General features: G+C 35.6%; 1 protein-coding gene across 3 annotated transcripts in view; it reads left to right on the forward strand.

Moving 5' to 3' along the window:
* Nucleotides 1-15,672, forward strand: part of LOC145978032 (synaptic vesicle glycoprotein 2B-like) — a 53,562-nt gene that overhangs the window by 8,589 nt on the left and 29,301 nt on the right. For all 3 annotated transcript variants that reach the window (XM_083110420.1, XM_083110419.1, XM_083110421.1), the window contains exons 3-6: nt 6,511-6,567; nt 7,041-7,202; nt 8,953-9,115; nt 12,239-12,360. In XM_083110420.1, coding sequence (XP_082966546.1) covers nt 6,511-6,567; nt 7,041-7,202; nt 8,953-9,115; nt 12,239-12,360 — 504 coding nt within the window. The remainder of the gene's footprint in view (nt 1-6,510; nt 6,568-7,040; nt 7,203-8,952; nt 9,116-12,238; nt 12,361-15,672) is intronic.

Raw genomic sequence — 15,672 nt, forward strand, 5'->3', positions numbered from 1 at the left:
CTTCAAAATGGCAGTGATATATCTGTGTATACCTCGTGACAGGTTAGGTTTGCAGCAACTTTTCGCTTATATGGACCTAAACGTGCACACAGAATATAGTTCTGCTGCAATACTGCCGATTTTCTCACTGTATGTAATATGAATGGCTCGACGGTTGAGGCAAGACTGGCACGGAAGATTCTGAGCACCATTCTCGCACGGATTAATACATAAAGCCCGGTGCAAACGTAACCTGTCGCGGAGTTTAGTTGAACCAATATTTACTATGTGACACACTTTCTGAAAATAGTTAATCTCACTCCACTCATAACAAATAATTTTCGTAAACACTTATTTAGCTAATGACGAACGTCTGTTGAAACGACATCACCATTTTATGAATTTCATCAACTTTAATGCTCATGCTTGATATCTGTCATTTCACTGCCATAAGGAAAGAGCACAATGTTCACTCATTAAGGCTTGCCTGGACTTTTGTCCGATGTCTACATAGCTGTTATCAATGAATCACTATGATAGTCCAAAATCTGAAAGAGTACATCAGCTTAGAATTTGTTCTACAGCATTCATGTTAATCTCCCACAATAGTTGAATAGATTTACGTAGCCACGAAACTGTTGTGAATACTGAGACAACAGCGAAAGCAAACCACGTGAATGATGTAAGAGGAATTCTAAGTACATATAATTTTTCAGATTTTGAATTATCATAGCAGTTTATCAAAAGGAGAGGAAATTTCGAAAACAGTTTCGCTGGCGTTGGCCAAAGGTTCAACCAAGCCTTAAGTAGTCTCTTTTATGGGAGACTTTTCTCAAAATTACACATATAGTTTCAATCAAAAGTAACATGCAAATTAAACAAGTGTGGATACAGTAAATGAATGTCAGTCTCCAGGAGAATATGGAATTTGGGAAATTGTTGAGGCAAAAAATTGAACAGGTGAGACCAAGAAGGGAAAGTCCACTTTTTGAATAAACTGGGCAGAATACTTTGAATACATATCAGAGTTAAAATAAAGGTTTTAAAAACAAACCACTTATGGAATATTGTTACTATGGTTATGATGAATAAGTTTGTAGTTGTAAGTTTCTTCATCCAGCTTTTAGTTTTGGTTGCTATGAGGTTTTCTTTTTATTTCCCGAAAGTAAGATCGAGTGGAATCTTTCCCTCCTTAGTCTCACCGATTCAATTGTACTTCAGTAGGCAATATTGATAGGTAGCGTTTGCACACATCATGACAAAATAGCATACTGTTTTAAAACTTTTAGTGTGTATCTCTATGGTCAGTGTATCCAATTGTGAGAAGATTGTACCATATTGTATCTACTAATACCAGCCGGTAACCATATCCGAATGCAGGCACACATACCCAGGAATTACCCATCCTTAGGCCTACTGCAAAGTTTGCTCTCAGTCTGCCATGGAACATTGGCAGTGAATTGAATTGAACCAATGCAGGAGTTCGTCCGAACAAGTTCCATTTAGGAGACGCAGTGCACCGAGAAGCGTCAGAAGTAGATATGCCTCTTTCAACCTGGAGACTTCTGCTTCTTCACCCAGCCATTGCCTGGCCCACCTCATTTGATTGTGCTACTCTGGTTATGGCGATCCTTATTGGACCATCACAGTACTTCTTCATGTTCGGATGCATTTCCGATAATTTTACTAATCTGATACATCCATAAACAAACTTTAGTGCAGAAGCTTTGCCATTTTGTTATATTTTTTATGAATATAATTTAATTCTCATATACTCATTTGTAAAGATCTTTTCATTTTCTTTGTCAAAATCTACTATGATCATGTGGTTACGGCATTAATTTAGGATGTATGTGAAACTGCTCCTGAACCTCAATTTTAAAAATTAAATGCCATGCTGTAACTTTATCCTATCTTGTGAGTGAACAATCTAAAGTTGTATTTTGGATAAAAATTCAAGTGTTATACATAATTACACCCACCACAAAATGACTTCGGGCCTCATAACAAAAGCACAAAAAACCATCTTTATCACAGGCTGGAGGCTAAGTCTCGAATCATTGACTTGTTGATAAAAGCAAACTTGGTAGGATTAATTGTTCTATCATTAAAGATATTTTCAGTCGAGTAGCCAATCGATATCTGCACTCTGATGGCCGCCATCTTGAAAATAATCCGCCATATTTGATATTTTTTGATTTGATATATCTCGGGAATGGTGTCTCCTATCAACATCCTGTTTTCTCAGAATTGTTCCAAAGAGAGTAAACTTTCATAATAAATCAATAAATCTATTTTTGAAAAATAAGAAATAGAAGTTTTTCAGAAAGTCTTAATTAATAATTCTCGAACAAACAATGGCATTTTTCTATTTTATAAGATTACTTAGTGTTTGTTACAAATCTTTAGACGAACTGAATCCCTATTTTTTCTAGATTTATAAATTTACTGTAAATAACATTTTAAGAGAAATACAATTTACAAACAAGTCAACATAATTTTTGAAAAAGAATCATTGTTAAAACTTTCAACTTGCAGTTATTCTCATAAAATATTTTGTAGTTTTTCTGAAAAACTTCTATTTCTTATTTTCAAAAATAGATTTATTGATTTATTATGAAAGTTTACACTATTTGGAACATTTCTGAGAAAACTGGACGTTGATAGGAGACACCGTTCCCAAGATATATCAAATATGGCAGATTATTTTCAAGATGGTGGCCGTTGGAGAGCAGATATCGATTGGACTCTATTGAAAATATCTTTAATGCTAGAACAATTAATCCTACCAAGTCTCTTGTATTTATCAACAAGTCAATGATTATTTTCCTGTAGTTTACGGTTATTACAAGCATAAGAAAACAGTTTTTTCTTCGTGACGTTTCAGGAGAACACACGCTCCTTTCATCAGACATTTATTTTCATTTTGACTAAAGATGCAGTTATAACAATGGTTAGTAATTTTTAAACAAAAAGAATCTGTTATATAATGGATGTTGTCAATGTTACATTGTTGTAATATAGCAACTTAACTGTGAAAAAAGCAGTCTATTTTTTTAAATTATGAATCCCAAATATCATCAGGTAATTCAAATTCATCATTGTTTTCACAAAGTCTCTTGATGTTTTCTGTTACATTAAATTTTAAAGATGGTGGCTTACTCCATTTGTGAAAAAGAAAACTCCACACTGGATCTATGTTACCATTTTCATTATTTAATTTATTCCAGTGTTCTTCTGCAATGAACGAGGCTTCCCAGACATTCAACTCTGTGTTTCCCGTTAATCTTTTTAAAACCCTTCTCTTTTTAATCAAATGCTTCTCTTCGATGATATGAGTTGACAAACCTGTTCTTGGGTTTAGATTTATAATGTCCAAATCATGTTCGTGCCATCTTATTGCCATTTTCCTTGCTGTTTGTCCCACATAATCTTTTGAACATGAACAACTTATATTATATATTCCTGTGGTTTCCACATCTGGTAGCGAGTTTCTCATTTTGAATTCATTAAATGTACATTCCAAACTTCTTGGTGATTTAAAAACAATTTTGAAATTAAAACTTCTAAAAATGTTTGCAATTTTATGTGAGAATCCCTTGTGGAATGGAATGCACACAAATTTCTTTTCAACAGATTTTTCATCTTTGTCTGTATTTCTCTTTTCCTTTAGTTTTCTTGCAACTTGTTTTTTGATTTGGTTTATTCTGGTAGTGTGAAAGCCATTTTCTTTTGCTATATTAAAGAGCCTTTCTTCTTCATTTTTGATATCCTCATTATTAGAACATAGTCTTTGTGCTCTCAGGAAAAAATTTAAAAATATGTTATCCATTGTTATACGCGAATGTTCTGATTTGGCATGGATGTATTTTTCCCCCGATAATTTTTTCTATGGACTGATGTTTGAATTGTTGAGTCAGTTGTCTTAATTTGCAGATCAAGGAAAGAAATTACATTGTTATTCATGGGTTCGCAAGTGAATTTTATGCGACGATGTGATTCATTTAATGATTTAAATACGTCCATGATGGTGTTCTCATATTTAGCAATAATTAGCACATCATCTACATATCTGATGTAGAGTTTGATATCCGCACCTATCGCATTAACAATTGGAGATTCTATGTAATGAAGGAAAATGCTGGAGATGATTCCGGATACTGGGTTTCCCATTGATAGACCATTATTTTGCTGATAGATTTTGCCATCAAATATAAAGTAATTGTAATTTGCACATACAGTAAACCATCGAACCATTTCCCATGATTCTACTGGGTTAACCTTCATCTCAATAAGCCATCTGTGTAATGCATCTGTGGCACCTTCTATTGGGACACTAGGATATAAATTTTCTACATCAAAACTTGCAATACGATACTCACTATTCCAAACAATATTTTTTAGTTTCTGTTTCACTTCATATGCATTTTTAACACTGAATGGTGTTTGTTGTTTAATTATAGCAAGTCTTTCAACTAAATATTTGGATAGTTTGTATGCAGGATGTGTGAAAGTTGCAATGATGGGTCGTATTGGAGTTCCAGGATATGTAGATGATGTGCTAATTATTGCTAAATATGAGAACACCATCATGGACGTATTTAAATCGTTAAATGAATCACATCGTCGCATAAAATTCACTTGCGAACCCATGAATAACAATGTAATTTCTTTCCTTGATCTGCAAATTAAGACAACTGACTCAATAATTCAAACATCAGTCCATAGAAAAAAATTATCGGGGGAAAAATACATCCATGCCAAATCAGAACATTCGCGTATAACAATGGATAACATATTTTTAAATTTTTTCCTGAGAGCACAAAGACTATGTTCTAATAATGAGGATATCAAAAATGAAGAAGAAAGGCTCTTTAATATAGCAAAAGAAAATGGCTTTCACACTACCAGAATAAACCAAATCAAAAAACAAGTTGCAAGAAAACTAAAGGAAAAGAGAAATACAGACAAAGATGAAAAATCTGTTGAAAAGAAATTTGTGTGCATTCCATTCCACAAGGGATTCTCACATAAAATTGCAAACATTTTTAGAAGTTTTAATTTCAAAATTGTTTTTAAATCACCAAGAAGTTTGGAATGTACATTTAATGAATTCAAAATGAGAAACTCGCTACCAGATGTGGAAACCACAGGAATATATAATATAAGTTGTTCATGTTCAAAAGATTATGTGGGACAAACAGCAAGGAAAATGGCAATAAGATGGCACGAACATGATTTGGACATTATAAATCTAAACCCAAGAACAGGTTTGTCAACTCATATCATCGAAGAGAAGCATTTGATTAAAAAGAGAAGGGTTTTAAAAAGATTAACGGGAAACACAGAGTTGAATGTCTGGGAAGCCTCGTTCATTGCAGAAGAACACTGGAATAAATTAAATAATGAAAATGGTAACATAGATCCAGTGTGGAGTTTTCTTTTTCACAAATGGAGTAAGCCACCATCTTTAAAATTTAATGTAACAGAAAACATCAAGAGACTTTGTGAAAACAATGATGAATTTGAATTACCTGATGATATTTGGGATTCATAATTTAAAAAAATAGACTGCTTTTTTCACAGTTAAGTTGCTATATTACAACAATGTAACATTGACAACATCCATTATATAACAGATTCTTTTTGTTTAAAAATTACTAACCATTGTTATAACTGTATCTTTAGTCAAAATGAAAATAAATGTCTGATGAAAGGAGCGTGTGTTCTCCTGAAACGTCACAAAGAAAAAACTGTTTTCTTATGCTTGTAATAACCGTAAACTACAGGAAAATAATTCTATCATGCAAGCAATGCGTACATACAAGAAAAAGTCAATGATTCGGGACTTATCCTCCGGCCTGTGATAAAGATGTAGTTTTTTGTGCTTTTGTTATGAGGCCCGAAGTCATTTTGTTCCGGGTGTAAGTTAGAAAGTAGAAGGTATTTTAGTACATATTGTTCATTTATTTTAACTTTCTGATGTCTTAGGTTTCCATGACCAGGTTAAGCTACTCATTCATAGCTGCCCAATTTCTCATGATGGTGAGTGGCCACCAGTCCCATACACTGGCCGAAATCTCAGGGGAAAAGTTTAATGTTTCCCTCCAGGAGATTCAGACCTGGACTCAGCTCGAGCCAAAGCCTGTTGCCTTATACTCTATCCTCAGAATCTCAGGAGCAAGCCGCACATAGCAGCAGAGAAGGGGGGGGGGGATCGGATGGGCAGAGTGAAGCAGTACACGCTGCTGTGAAGGCTGGTAATTGCAGTCACTTTCCCCTGCCACGCAATCCTGTTGCCTCTCACGTGTTTGTTGGTGGAGCCACCTTGTGTCACTACTTGTCCTCCAGACACACCAAGGACAGAGTATAGACGACATGGCCACAGTGCAGGACGTTTAGAAAACCAAAACCTTTTGATATTGTTTTGAAATCAAATGGAAATGTTTGATATTTCATTAAAATAAGCCATCATTTCATGTTTACAAGCTATTGACAAAATGTTCATATTTGTCTGAATTTGCATTCCAGGTAAAACTCAAGAGGAAACATATTGCACTGATTTTAACACTGCTCTTCAACTGGCCAGTAAGTTATATTCAAACATTAGCCTTTATTATAGGACATATACACATATACATTTTGCGTATGAATAGCATTTTGTAATTACAGAATTCTTAATATGAAGAAATTCATTATAGTCTTTTTGTGCTTCTTGTTTTCTGTATGGTATCATTAGTAACATTTCAAAGTGTTGTAAAGTTCCGAAGTGCGACAAATATTTATTTAACCTTATTTATACAATACTGTTTATTAAATTATTCATGTTTTTCTTGTAATAGTAATAAATTCATGCTGGCATATTGACGATCTAGAAATATGGTGCCTATTACATTAAATAATTTTGTATTATCATAAATCTCTTGTTACTAAAGACAATAAAAAATATAATCATGTTCCTGCAAACCATTGGATATGTGTAATTGATAAATCAGTTTATTTAATTAATTAACAGTATGCTTTACTTGAACGTTAAATTTTTCAATCTGTATTTATTTAAGGTGGAACCATGTTCAACATCAAGCTTGTCTTCATGTGTGGAATAATTGTTCTCATTACAACAATGGATGTTGATGTCATGAGCTATCTATTGCCACAACCAGAGTGTGATTATGAACTCACTCTTGTCCAGTTGACAAGACTTAAAACATACAGGAAAGCAGGTAATGATAGTGAGGTAATTTAGTTTCTTGCTATAATGTGCAGTATATCTGCCGCTTAACCACAATGAAAAGAATACACTGTTAGAAAATAAATAATATTCACCTAAATATTCATTTTGTGGCATGCTTGAAAAATGACTTTTTTTCGACAAGACAATGCCCATCCACATATCGACAGAGTTTGTCTGGCATGATGCTGACACTTCCTTGTCCAACATGGACATCACAAAGGCTGAGAGTCAGAAGAGTTTGAGTTTTGAGTTTGTGTTAAGTCCACTTTATGCACAGAAATGCTAACTGGGATGGCATATTGTGTAAAGTGAGTTCTGAACCATTATGTGCTTCAAACCTGGGATCCCTTGATTACAAGATGACTGACAACATTACCAGTAGCTATGCCATTGGGAAGGCCACATCCTAATGGGAATTGATGTCATTGTTATTTGATTGTAAAAGAAAAGCTTAACAACCTTATGTTTGTGACAATAGAAAGAAAGATCTGTTAGTTCGTATTCCAGCAGGAACTAAAGTACAAATCAGGAGGTCTAAAACTAGAGTCAGTGTGCCCACTGATCTGGAAATACTGAAAAGTCAGGAAAATTGGCATAGGAGTATGTACATTATTTCAAAATCAGGGATTTTAGTTTGGCCAATGAGTGTGTAAAATACATAAACCAGGTTAGAACCTGATGTTTTTATATTCCACCAGTCAAACCGAAAATAAATAAATGTTTCCATGAGACCATAATCCAAATTCAAAATGAGATTATTATGTTAGAGACCAACATTTTCCCTTTCAAAGATTTACCTCAATTGAGGTGGGCATAAGATACATGAAAATAAGATTTTTTTTATGTATTTCCGTGTATTAAGACATTTTGAAATAATTATAATAATAATAATATAACAGTTGTGCCAGATATTCATTCATCTGGTTTCCAACTAAAAGTCTTCCAAAGTATATTACATATGGTAATTATCATATTAATTGATTGTATTATTGGCATTATTACATAATCAATTTTGGAATTTGATATTGAAAAACAACTTTTTACTTTCAGCAACCTCTGTATAAAAGTGCTTTTATGGTTTATTTTTGTTTATTAATTTTGAACAATATTGAATATACTTGATTCTCATGAATGGCAGGTGCAACTTTAATAAACTTGATTATTTGCATGTTAAATAAGAACAGTCGGGAAATTTTTATTTTAAAATTTTCTGGCTAATATGGAAGTGGAAATTGTGAGAGTTTTATATCAATGTGTTGCACGTTATAATATGTAACCCCTAGCGCAACAGCCCATGAGGGTCAGGACATACCTACTGACTCCCAGCCTCGCTCCCACCTACCAAGGTGGGAGATCAACCAACTGGTTACGGGGTGACGTGTGGTCAGCACAATGAACCTCCAGTTGTTGTTGTTGTAAGTTTCCATGACCGGGATACACTACTCTTCGTAGCTCCCCAATTTTCTCACAATGCTGGGTGGCCACCAGTCCCATACACAGGTCGAAATCTCAGGAGAAAAGTTGTTACGCTTACCCCAGGAGACTCGAACCTGCACGCGTTCCATAGCCAGAGCCCAAAGCATGATACCTTAGACCGCATGGCCATTGTGTGGAACATACGTGCTAATATGTTATTTTTAAAAATGAAGTTAGGGACTGAGCCGATAGCTCACCAGTGTCAGCATCGGCTCACCCATAATTGAAATATTTTTCATATGTGTACTGTATTTGCTTTCCAGGAACAATTTTGGGAAGCATATTCATTCCCTTATTGGCTGACGTGTGGGGTCGTAAGTTGCTGCTCACCATTTCAATGATCGCCACCTCATCACTTTACCTAATCATCAGCTTCATCGATATCTATTGGCTCTTCTTCGTTCTGTCAATGGCACAACATTTCCTGTGAGTATCTTGTGTCTCAACATGGAATTATGTTTATGTTCCGTGTATCCCCAGTTGTGGTTAGTGCCTTCAAAACTTGCCTCAAAGAAGTGAAACAGCACGTTGACCATTGTTCGAAAGTAATAACCTAATTCCACTGATTTTGTCAGATCAAGTTTGAGGGCTACAGTTACCTTAATGAAGTGCAGTGAACTGAATGAAAGGGAGATTGTGCAACCTAGCATCACAATTAGAGTGCTGTAGGGAGAGCATTTTGCTCAAGTGCCTAATAGTTTGCATGTACGACACTAAATGGCATACGAAATCGAGAGCTTCTTCGCTCGAGCAAATAACACTCGAACGGGCAAAACAAGCGGTATATGCTTGAAGCCCAGCAGTACACGTATTACCGTAATTTGTCTCTGGTAGTGGGCCCTCAAATATGGATTGTGAGGTGAAGGACACAGTGAAATTGAAACTTAAGTAAACATAGTCAATATCACCATGTTAAAATGTAGTTTTGTCTATCTTACCAATGCAGTGATATATGATTGTGGGCTGAAACTACCAGGACAGATATTTTACACATATGTCTATGATTATTATCACATTAAAATGATATTCCATGGTAAAAGCTCAAGCATGGGAGACTCAAATGAGTATGAGTGAGCAAAAGTAGTTCTATACAGTACTCTAGTCACAATGGTGAAAAGAAGGTAAATTTTCCTGTGTCCATTGCACCATATCACAAAGCCACATAGTGGGATGTGAAGGTGGAGTACCACATATTTGCAGTCTCAGCAAATTTTTCTGGGGGTCTTGTGATCAGCACCATGTTCCAGCTGCCTTTACCCTTCAGGGTTGCCCCCAGGTACCCATTTATTAGAGGCTGGTGAACACCAGAGCTGCTTTATGCAGAGACAGGATTGACAATATTCTGATAGATTACCCACCCTGGGAATTGAACTCTGTTCTCCCATGCAACAGTCAGATGCCTTATCAACTAGACCACCTAGCTCCAGAGTCAGACTGAAGCTAGAATTTTACATGGCACTCATGGAAGTATTACCTTTTAAAGTAATCTAGCAACATACGTGTATTAGCATAACTGCAAAGGTTCATGAACAGAATGAACAAGTTATTGTCAAACAATATTCTGGTCAGTCAAAATGTTAGGTTCAAGAATTATTTTCACTCTCAATAAGAATTACCTGTGAGTCTAAACACATTCATTGATAGTATTTAAAATAAAAGTTACGTAATATAATAACCATAATAAAGAGCTGTTTGTGCAATTACCACATGAGGACAAACATGCAAAACACACTTAACAGCACAGCATGAATTTCAAGGTTAGGTCTTTTATCTGCCATAGCACAATTTCCTGAATTTTTTCACAAGTATTACAATTTAAATATATTCTACTTGCCTCACTGGTTCTTGAAATAACTGCAATGAAGCAGTACGAAATACTGATCACAATTTGTTTTTATTATTAACATCAATTCAGCCCTTGCAGAAAAGCTTTAATCAAATCAAATTAAATCAGTAATAATTGCAATAGAAAAGGGGATATGAAAGCTTTTTTGAAAATATAAACTAGGGGAATCTTTCATACAAAAGTGACATGACAAGCTGCACATGTTGCATGTCGCTTGTGTATTATTTGCACTTTTCACAATATGTGCATTATTGCTCTGTTGGTCGCACATGCACAATGAAGCCTTTTCTTATGGACTGGAGGGGACCAAGTCGCTAGTCGTTTCACTTCCATGGGCAGTGCATGAATTAATGGGCAGGGGGGGGATGCTGGGATCCCCCCCCCAAGAGAAATTATCTGGACAAAAGAAAATTATTTTTATCTCTGCCAGGCATGTTTTTATCCCCCTCAAAGAAAAATGAATGAAAACATATGGTATATCATTTCTTAACTATGGTAAACATAATTAAAAATTCATTCTGAAAGCAGTTAATTAACTTTTAAACCAATTGCATCCTACTTCATGCCTGAAGTTCTTTGTTCAATGTTGTTTACTTGTCTACATTGTCGTTGGGTGCAGAGGTTTTTCAAAAAGGAGATGTTTTCAGTATTCTGGTTGATGAGAGCACCATTGTTCAAACAAATTGCGGCTTAACATATATGTTTGCATTGAATTGAATTAGTTAGATAGCTCCTTTTGTGTGTGAGTTGGGGTTCTCTTAGAATGTAAAGAAGTGTTTCTCAATTACGTGTAAATGTTATCATAAGATTTAATGACTTAGGTTCTAAGGTACTTTGAACCACAAATCAATAGTTTATTTTACTGACTGGTAAAGTATTCAAATTCGCATATCCAAAAAAAACAACCTACCCTGTCCCCCCCTCCCCGAAATGAAATCACAAATACACCACTGAGTGTGCATCCCCTCAAAGCAGAAATCTTAATTTGCGCAGTGCCCATGGGCATGAAGGTAACCCACATGTCACATGTTGCCTGTTGCATGTCTCTTCTCACTTTGATCTGAAAGCTTCCTTGTGTGCTTTGTACCATTAGCCCAGGCTCACTCAAACTTTTATATATTCAGGGCTAGCTGTTGGTCCTGTGCCAATGGAACGTATGCCAGAGACCCAGGTTTGAGTCCTGGTCAAGCCTTTATTTTTTGCTGAAATTTCTACACTGTGTGTGCCAAATCGTAACATTAACTTCAGCTTTATAAGTAGTAAGGTAGGCCAGGTAGGATGCAGTTCATGCCATTCAAAGTAGTACTTCGTAATTTTTTATAAATAAGTATCCCATTGCGACTGTACCATAGAAATCTACCCTAGTTTGCTTCAAAAATATTCATATTTTCACATGAGATAATCACTTTAAAACAAATCAATTTCTCCACACAATGCTGTTGAAAAATAATGAAAATTCTGCATTTTGCATAATTTCCAGGATATTTAGACTAAAGTATCATGGGCCATTTTTGCGAGACACCCAAATTCCAGAAAAGTATTAGGTGGTAACGGTGACTAAATTTCAACCGATACTGGTACATTGGTATGAATATCTGTACAGTCGCAATATCTATATCATTCTTCTTGCCTATTTTGTTTTTGAAAATTTTGTTGTTAAGCTAGGTTTATTGTAAATATTTTTTTGATATCTTGATTTCTAGCATGTCAGGATTGTATGTAGTAGTCTGGGCCTACATCATGGAATTCCAGGTTCCACAGAGCAGAGGGTTTATTATGGGAAGCCTAGCTCTCTTCGCCTTATGTGGCCTTGGGATAATTCCAGGTAACCTATTTTCATTAACAAAATTTTAATTTCTAACAATTCCAACCTCTCTTCATCAGTACACCCTGGAAATAGCATTAGTGCAGGTTAACTAGGCTGTGGTACATGCACCTGCAGTCCAGATACTGTGAGGTATATAGCTTCAGCTTTCAGTCAGTTTTTTATTTTATTACTGTTCTTAAGAAGTTTTATTGCAGTTTTAATTTTTATTTACGTACTGGCTCAAATTAGCTTTTATTGTTTTTAAGTAGATCGAGTCTCCTATTGGGTGAAGGGGCAAATAGCCTTTATGCTGCAACACCAATAACTATTTTAAGAACCAAATTAAATCAAACCGTTCTCTGCTGATAAAATACTTGTTATTGTATGATTAAGTTGTTAATACATATATTTGCTGGGTAATACAGTTGTAATAACATTCTAATCATCAGCTGATTTGAGATGCCTCAGTGGTTGAATGTGTTGAGCTATGCCAACAGTCCAGGTTCAAGTCGTGAGCTTGACTTCAGTTTCATCTAATCATCATTCATTCCCATTGTAGTGATTGACTAACAAAGAAATATACAAATCAGCTGCCTTGATTATATATTTTTATCAACCCATGTCTAAAAACATATTTGCAAAACACAGAATCAAACAAAGTTGTAGGTTCTGTTATTTAAGAGATAAGCCAAAATACCACTTCGAAGAAATTTTAAACATGCTCAGATTATTTATAAATTTTGGAGTATGTGCAATTTTGCTGTATCAGTCTTCTGGAGCTTTTCTTTAAAAAATTCACAGATGCACTGAGAGAGAATAAGAATATTTATAACTGATATATTACTGAAGGAAGCAGAAGAATAGATGAGGAGATAAATGGATGAAGAGAACATGGAACTGAATCCTCTTGAAAGTTAGGGTTTTCATATGGAACAAGGAAGTGCCTATGTAATACATATAATTAGAGCCTGAGAACTGAATCCTCTTCAAAGTTGGGATTCATATGGAACAAGGAAGTGCCTACGTAATACCTATAATTAGAGCTCAAGAACTGAATCCTCTTCAAAATCAGGGTATTCATATAGAAGAAGGAAGTGCCTACGTAATACCTATAATTAGAGCCCAAGAACTGAATCCTCTTCAAAGTCAGGGGATTCATATGGAACAAGGAAGTGCCTACGTAATACCTATAATTAGAGCCCGAGAAGTTGAGGCATTTATTTTCATTAGAATAGGCTGGCAAATGGACATTATACGTGGAAAATAGGCACCAAAAGCTAAAAAAGGTAGGCACAATAAACTGGAAAAATGTTGCAAATTCCAATTCACTTGTATTTATAATTTCACTCAAAAAGTTAAAATCTACATGAAATAACATTTTTCTTTCCTTTGTTTTCTTGATTGCACCTAACCCCTCAACATTCATAGCTAGCCAGAAAGAATGCTTTTTTGTAACAGGAAATGATCTCTCTCTTCGAGAGAAGTAATTGGAGCATCCATCAAACAGGCTATTGTAACCAGATTCATATCATCAGAAAAAGAATTTCTGCCTTTAGGAATATCACAATTAAGGATTTATAAAACCATAATTACCCCAACAATGCTCTATGGCATAGAAAGCTTAATGCTCCAAAATAAGCATAAACGTAGATTAATATCAACATCGATGAAATTCCTCAGAAGAGTGGTAGCGAAAACAAGACGAGATAGAATCAGGAAAACTAAAATCAGGGAACAGCTACAAGTAGAATCAATTGAAGAGATAATAGAGAGAAGAACACAGGAGGCTGGTATGGTCATGTTATCAGAATGGGAGAAGAAAGAAAACCGACACAAGTAATGTAAGCGTGACCAGAAGGAAGAGGAAGACCTCGGATAGAATGGGAACAATAGCTGTCAGAAATGGTTACTAAAAGAGGGAAGACATTAATGGAAGTTAAGAGAATGGCACAAGATAGGAAGAGTTTTAGCAGATGGCTGAAGGACCCCGAAGCCTAACAGCACGAAGGGGAAGAAGAAGTAAGTAAGAAAGGAATATCACAAATTGTTTTCAATTTTTCCAGTTCCACATTTGTACTCATTACACATTCACACTTTTCTGCAACAGCTAACTTTTTCTCCTGGTACTTCAACCAGCTGCTGCACCGATTCCTCGAATACTTTCATGGATGCTATAAGAGTTTCACCCCTTTTACAGCTTTGTAATTGTCTTGGCAACACCATAATGTGCTAATAAACGTTTATGAAAGAAAAATAAGTTGTGCACATTTGTTAAACAAACATTCTAAAATTTTATTGAAAATGAAAAAAAAAAGCATTAAAATTAAAAATAGGCAGTAGGATATAAAATAGGCAAAATTAAAAAGCCTCTAAAACAATAGCAACAACATAAAAATGTATACCAAGAAAAGTTTTATCAATGTAGGAAAACAAATGCATTTTGCCAAACGTCCGAGCTCTACCTATAATTATGCATGAAGCAGAGTTGTGGACAATGAATGCATTTGGAATTAAATTCTTAAGAGGTATAGCAGGGAAGGCCAGATGAGACACAATGAGGACTGAGGAGCTTTGACAGAGAGTGGGTGTAGTGAAGCATATTTTATAGATCAGGCACAGATGAGATGAGCATGTGAAGAGGAAGGATCTAGAAAGAAGGATTGAGGAAAAAGACAAAGTGAAACCATGATATCGGTGGAAAGAGCAGGCAGTAGAGAGAATGAGAAGAAAGCAGTTGGACTTCTATCCTGAAGCATCCTGAGACTGGAGATGATGAAGTATGATAACATTTAACTCCTTAAGTGTGGATGGGGTATGTATACAGGGTGTTTCTAAAGGTCGTTTACAACGCTTGGGAGGTGATTCCTCACACGAAAACAAGCAAAAAGTCTAAGTTCCATTTTTACGACTGAGGCTTCGTTTCCGAGATAGGAGCCTCGCAAAAGGTGACAAAGTGAACGTCACACCTAACTGGGACGAATACTATCACAGATAGAGAGGCGGTTCCAAGGGAATCATAAAGGAATCGTATGTGCTCAGTCCGGAAGTCACTATGAAAAGTTCACTGCACGCATGCGCAATGGAGTCCTCAAAGGAATTGGGGATTTCCAGCAACAACAATGCATGGAAAAGGTATGTAACGCAGCAAGAAGGACCGTGACAATGAGAAATGCGTTAAAGACAACACATCCCGACCTCAAACATCAAAACATGACCACCGAACACAAAATCCGAAAAGTTGAGCACGGTTGCATACCCCAGTTACACGCGAGGAATGAACGAATCATGTCATGTGGCATACGAGAGACAGGAGGAGGGAAAGAAAAACAC

The sequence above is a fragment of the Lepisma saccharinum genome, chromosome 24 (assembly GCF_977018435.1).
Source record: "Lepisma saccharinum chromosome 24, izLepSacc3.1, whole genome shotgun sequence".
NCBI classification, from domain to species: domain Eukaryota; kingdom Metazoa; phylum Arthropoda; class Insecta; order Zygentoma; family Lepismatidae; genus Lepisma; species Lepisma saccharinum.